The sequence below is a fragment of the Austrofundulus limnaeus genome, unplaced genomic scaffold (genome assembly GCF_001266775.1).
Source record: "Austrofundulus limnaeus strain Quisiro unplaced genomic scaffold, Austrofundulus_limnaeus-1.0 Scaffold489, whole genome shotgun sequence".
Classification (NCBI taxonomy): domain Eukaryota; kingdom Metazoa; phylum Chordata; class Actinopteri; order Cyprinodontiformes; family Rivulidae; genus Austrofundulus; species Austrofundulus limnaeus.
The window spans coordinates 251143-258120 of record NW_013952891.1 but is presented as its reverse complement, the minus strand read 5'-3'; the positions used below and the strand labels follow the sequence as shown (position 1 = coordinate 258120).

The 6978-nt window shown below is 40.4% G+C and overlaps 1 protein-coding gene across 1 annotated transcript in view; it reads left to right on the top strand.

Annotated features, from left to right (window-relative positions):
* Positions 1-6703, top strand: part of nfasca (neurofascin homolog (chicken) a) — a gene marked incomplete in the record, with an annotated part of 116748 nt that extends 110045 nt beyond the window's left edge. The window contains 1 exon segment of the mRNA XM_014025637.1: positions 3023-6703. Within this exon segment, the coding sequence (XP_013881091.1) occupies positions 3023-3251 (229 nt within the window).
* Positions 6704-6978: the final 275 nt, after the last annotated feature.

The window sequence follows — 6978 nt, the reverse complement described above, 5'->3', positions numbered from 1 at the left end:
TTATTATTGTGAAGCGTGGGCTGTGTCTTCCTTCTTTACTGAATGAGAGAACAGGAGGAAAAGTTATGTGCGGCTGAAAACTACAGCGCTGCTGTCTCTCCCTCATCAAAATAGCAGAAACTGCTGGATGAAAGTCAGCAGACATGCACAGTCAGATCAGTTTTCTACAATCAGAATAAGATGATCAGATTAAGTGTTTACTGCACGCTGTTCAGATTATCAGTCGGCATAAACCACCTCTCTCGTTTTGATTACAATTTCATTCAGATCGAGCTGAATCGGGTCAGAATAATCCGAATGGGGTGTTTACATGATGCATTTTTATTCCGAATGGCCGTTTAATCTGATTACTTATGTCCATGTAAATGTAGCTATTGTGTGATAGTTTGATAATCCTTTGTTTCAATTGACATCTCAGGTGTTGGAGCCATGATTCATATCAGTCCACTTGGTGCAACAGCTCTCCAAGGTGTGATCACTCCTTCTTAGATGCAGATCKAATTTGATGCAGGTGTTAGTTTTGGGAATGAAAATTTACAGGGTGATTCCATAACGTTCTTCCTCAGAATTGAGCGATTCCATATTTTTCCCCCTCTGCTTGGCTAAAAAACAGTAACTGTTACTGACTACCACTTTTTTTTTCTTCATTTCTTTTAGTGTTTCTTAAAGCCAGAAAGTTTCCATTTGATATGACTTTAGTTTTGTGTCATGTCTGTGATCTGCTTTTTTTTTTTTTTTTACAAAATTAAACAACTGAATGAACATCCTCTGAGTCCGCTGATTCCATCATTTCTGCCAGGGGTTGTATGACTTACAGTAAGAGACAGGGTTGGTTTAAAAATAGATAAATATGAACAGAAATATGCTCATGTATAGATAAATGGATGGGTGGATTAATGAATGATGAACAGATGAAGAGATAAATGTTTTTGTAAAAGATACGGTGAGTTGCAAAAGTATTCACCCCCATGGCATTCCATCTGTTGTGTTTTATTACAAAACTAGAACCTAAAAGAAGTCTTGGGTAGTTTATGATTATTTCATTTAACTTCAGAGTTACTACTTAGAAGATGATGAATGTTTTTTTTTTGAAAAACAACAACAAAACAAAAAAGAATAGAAAAGAGAAAGAACAACAACTTGAGTTGTTTTGTTGTGTCACCACCTTGTCTCTTGTTCCAGTCCCTGGTTCTGGTCCATCTTTTCATGACTCGTGACTGAACACCTGCAGCTCCTTCAGGCTCTGTGTTGGACTCAGGTCCTGGTTTTATTGGACGATTCCAGAACATTTATTTGGTTCTCCTGTAGCTTCAGCTGGACCACATGTCCCAGTTTCAGTCTCGGAGTCTCAAATGATTTTCTCTGAATATTTTCTCTATTTTGCTCCATTCATCGTCCTGCTGATCATGAAGCTGCCACCACCGTGCTTCAGATGCTCTCAGTGTGATGATAGATGGGTGGTTTGCTTCAGATGAGCTCCTTAAAGACCTGAAAGTTCAGTTTTAGCCTAAATTTGTCCACAGAACCTTCCTCCACATGTTCAGGGAAGAAACTCCAAACATTTCAGCCTTTTTACTTTGTGAATTTGGAGTATTTTTGTAGAATTATTACCTATATATAAACTAAAAAATTGATTTTTATTCAGGTTATAAAACAATACCTAGGGGGGTAAAAACTTTTGCAACCCACTGTAGGCTTGCTTTGAACATGTCCCATACAAGTTAAAACCAGCGCTGATGAACCACTTTCAAACTTTGGATCTTTTTTTAATGATGACCTCATGCTGACAGATGATTTACTGATGTTTCTATAAAACACGTAAATCAGCAGGTTTCTAAACTCTGATTTTTTGATCATGTTACTGAAGGAAAATTAGATGTTTTGAATGTGTTATTGGTTAAAACTGTTATATTTTACTGGTCAGCACCATGACTTATGGTGCGTTCACACCAAACGCGGTTTCAGCATCAGGAGCMTCAGGTTTACATACAAAGTCTATGGTGGATGCGYTTCAAGCARCGTCGGGAAGTGCTGCGGCRCCTCAAGCGCGATTAGARYAGCKCGATTTGAACGATTTGAACGATCTGAGCGTTCGACGCGCTGAGGCGCAAATCGCTGAAGTTAGAAAATCTGAACTTTTGCAGCTCGACGCGCAGCATCAACCAATCAGAGAGACTCCACTGTGTGACGTAGCGACATATTTCCCGAYGGGACAGTTTACTGAATGATGTCCACTAACCTGAAACAGATGGAGAGGAGCTCTTTAGCTGAAATCGAGTGCCTGCAGTCGGTGTCCTGACAGAGATATCCTCACCAATGCATGGCAGCGGCTCATCAGACTGGACTCGGGACAAAAATAGTCCTGAAAGCGAGCTGTGAGCCTCTACTCTGAATTATCTGGTGAATTAATTATGAATTAATTATCTGATGAACGTGACATGCTCTTGCTCTCTGTAAATAAAGCAAAGCCACTTCCTCGTCCGACATTAAACAGAGCCCGACAGAGGAGGGAGGGGCGGGGAGGCTCTGCCGTGCAGCGCTTCAAGAGCTGACCTGCGTCTGACCTCAAAGTGCACAAGCGACCAACTTGAAGCGTTGGCTGCGATTTTGAAGCTGAAATTGCGTTCAGTGTGAACGCAGCATTAGTGATGAGTACTGATGCTGCACAACAACATGGTCCTGGGTTCAATCCCGGATTCGGACCTGGGGTCTTTCTGTGTGGAGTTTGCATGTTCTCCTCATGTTTGCGTGGGTTTTCTCTGGTTTTCTTCCCACAGAACAAAAACATGCATGTTAGGCTGCCATCAGGCCTCTTTTGAAAACATAATCTCAGTGGGATTTGCCTGGTTAAACAAATCAGATTAACCTCATCTAAAAGTCTGGATATGGACGAGTCTTTCTAAAGCAAGAAGCTGTCCTTCCAAAACATCTGAGCTCTGATTCTCCTCTAAAGAGAGTCAGTTCCTCTGCCTCCTGCTGCCTTCGTCACGTTTTAACCCGYAGCTTTTATCTGTCTTTGTAGCAGCGATGAAGACAACAAGCCCCTGCAGGGCAGCCAGACTTCTCTGGATGGAAATGTGAAGGAAAGTGACGACAGCCTGGTGGACTACGGCGAAGGCGGCGAYGGTCAGTTCAACGAGGACGGCTCGTTTATTGGTCAGTACACAGTGAAGAAGGACAAGGACGAGACGGAGGGAAACGAGAGCTCCGAGGCCACCTCCCCCGTTAACGCCATCTACTCTCTGGCATAGCACAGCAGCAATGCATGCTGGGACACTGAAACGACCTCTGATTCCTGTTTGATTCACCACTGTCCACACACACACACACACACACACACACCTGGTTATCTGAAAGACAAGCGCAGCAGGATCCTCTGCAGTGGACAAACACAAGGTGGAATCATTAACCTTTGTTTCCAGCTTGGTTAAATTGACCAATCAGAGGAGATCTCTGGACAGACGGCCCTGTCGGCCCCTCCCCCACACACAGACTGCTGGTAGTGTGCCTTCAGGACACGTTTGGAGGCAYGATCAAACACTCTTTAGAGGTTTAAAGCTTATTTTTTATTATTAAGACATGTTTTGAGTTTTGTTGATTCCTCTCTGCCCTCAGATCTCAGATCAGTTTCATGTTCCTGTTGCTGCTGATGTGTCGCGTCCGGCACACGTGCCCACCCCGACACGTGTGCCGCATCAGCCTCCGAGCACTAACCTGAGCAGGACTCCAACAGATCCGTTTATCATATTGATATTCAGGCAGCGAATGGTGAATGCTGTTCACACACTCGTGTTCGTCCCCCACACAACTATGCACAACCTCCACTACATGTTGGCTTTAACCTGGGTAGGAAAAGGCTTTATTTTGGGCTTCTTTATCTTAAAAAAGAAAAAAGCAAAAACAGAAATCGCATGTTTGTGTTTACTTTGCCTTGAACGAGGTGGTGAACGTGTTCCTCTGACCCAGAGTTCTCGTGCAACGTGACTTCTGTAACACAAAGCCCATTCCTGCGCAACAAGAGCGTTCTGCTGGGATCATTTCCATTTAAAGCAAAGATTAAAGAAAAGAGTATTTTTCAGCATGGTAGTAAAGAATGTGCACTTCRAAGAAAAGAGAAAAGTTTCAGTAGTTTAGTGAAAAACACCAAAAGATCAAAGTCTGTTGATTCTCTCATTAGCAGCCAAGCTAATCCTGCGTTCATGCATTAATTCTTCACATTCGTTTGTAACATTAAGATAATCCCAGGTCTTATTCTGACTGAAACATAAAGTCTCTGCCTGTTCTGGTGGCAGAAAGGTGGCCCAAACTCTGACATCACTAGATTTCATATGTTCATGAGTAAATGGTACGGAGCACAAACTGGAGACAGTGAGACACAATTATTCAGGCAGAATAATCGTGAACTTTCCACATTTTATAGCTGAGTCTGAAGGATCAGCTCATGCATGGAGGGAGAATTAAAACTGTATTCTGGCAAATTAAAWCCACCCATCACAAAAACTAAATGTTTTTACTTTTTTTCTCTAAGCTCCTGTTTTTCTGTAGTATTCTACGATTAGCTGAGCTAAAACCACAAATCACTTGTCTTAGTAATAAAGAACATAAAGGTTCAGTTTGTCAGACTTCAGCTGTGAGATGCTGTGAAGCTGGAAGTTCCTGTGACGCCTGAATGCAGCACTGGACTCTGATACTGTATCACTGGGTTCACATGAAACTGTTTGATCCAAACCCTGGACCCTGGACTCTACTGTGGACCCTGGACCCTGACCCTGCACGGGTCATGTTGTAATGAAGGATTTTATTTTCATTAACAAACTTCACATAAACCTCTTCTTGTTTGTCTTAGTCGACCTTTGACCTGCAGTTTGTTACAGAAACAGCCTCTGATCAAACTGCAGTTAAATCACATTTATCWGAAAGAAAAACTTCATTTTAACTCCCGTTACATGGTGACCGTTTGTTTTCGCAGTGCAGCTTTCAGAAACGTCGACTCATCGGTTCTGTTTGGTTCTGGTTCTTTTCACTGAACAATTCTCAGATTATTTTAGCTCGTATATTTAAGCTGCACTCTTCAGCGTCTTTTTAAAATGTTTGATGTTTTTCCTTTATTCTATGATGTGAATTATATTAATATATGACTCTTTAATTTAAAAAAAATAGGTTTATAGACGTTTGAACTAATTTATATTCTTTGTTTAAGAAACAGCTAAAATGAAGAATCTGTCCTGGATTATCATGAGATTATCAGGTTTTACATTTATCACCATCATCATATTTAGCTGCTCTTCTCGTCGTCATGTTTTATTCTTAATGTTATTCAAATCTATAAAGTATAACAAACAGTTTTTTGTCATTACTTGTCATTTATTGTGTACATCTTTAAAAATATATGATCTTTGCAAACACGAGCCCGTCCTCCTAAAAAAAGAAAAGCTTTATCTCAGCGTGATGAATCTGTACCCTCTGGTCAGGTGTGAGGCTTCTGCCTGGAACAGGAAGGAGACGCCTGCAGAACTGTTTCTGGTTCTGGTTCTGGTTCTGGTTCTGGTTCTGACTGTAGCAGATCTGTCAGTCATATGTTCCATGATGTTTGAAAGTATTTGTTGTGTAACAGATTCACTCCTCTGTGATGTAAATAAGAAGCTCAGCTCTGTAGCATTTTAAAGAYATTCTTTAAACTCCTGTAATCTTTCACCTGTAGAGTTTAATCTCTGCTTTCCTTCTTCCTGTATTAATCCAACCTTTTATTCTTCATGTTAACGTGTAAATTCATGTCCAGTATAACCAGTAAGAGGGTTTCTTCCTCTGCTTTCTCTGGGTTTCTGTTGGAAATCTCTCCTCCTTTCACCAAATCACTTTTATCATCTTTGGCATTGATACATTTATAAACTTGTACATGAAACTCATCTGGTGTTGGACACACTTTCAATAATCAGTGTTGATGTCTTTCATTAGTCAGTTTTATTTGATGAAAAGGTCATTTTTGCACTCGTTAATCACACTCTGCCCTGCAGATCTGTGCAGAAATCATAAATCTCATCTTGTTTAGAGGTTTTCTGTTATTTCTCCTCATTTTATAACAGAAATGTTTCTTTTTGTTTTTCTGAGCAGCTGAAAGCTGACATTTGATCACTGATTTGTTTGTTTTTCTGAGCTGAGTGAAGTTTAAGATATTTTTTTAGCTCAAACACGACATGTCACCCTTCTCCTCACAGGGCCTTACCCTGTGTACCACAGAGGGAAATGTAAAAAAAAAACTGCATATCTGCTGAGACGTAGTGCTTTATTTCTCATCCTTTTGTGTGTGCACGTGGATTAGAGGTGCACACAGAGGAGAGAACTTGTTTTTACTGTCCACACTGTTTCTGCTCACCTTTCAAGGACGATAAACATGTTAGCTGATTTATTTGTTCCTTTCAAAATGATGAAAAGTCTGGAATGGATTTGGATTTTGTAAATGTCTGAATACATGTTGTTTGGCTCATTATATGTTCTTTTGTTTGTTTGTTTGTTTGTTTGTTTTTTATCTCTGGGTATCAGAGCAGCTTGTTAAAGTCTTGCTTAAACATGCAAAGTAACAGCATTTGTAAGGAAGTCCTACTCCAGAAAAGAAAACTGTATACTCACCATGTATGCGTGTATGAGATGTTGCAACTTCTGCTAGCGACGCCTTCTTTATAGTAAAGCTATCTCCTTTTCTCTACCTCTGACCTCTGAGTTTGTCTGTCTGAAGATTTCACATGTTCTTCAGGGATCCTCATTCAGCAACACCTGAGTCCTTCCATTCCAAAATATTCCCCACGTTTTCAAATACTGCCAAAGTCTGCATAAAAATCTGTAATAATCCAAGAAGACAAAATATCAACACTGATTTATTAAGTGTTGAAGCTACTCTTAAAGAGTAACTTACCCCAAAATTAACTTTTTTTAGCTGATAAACTGTCTAGAATGTGTCTAAAATGTTATATAGTACTGTTT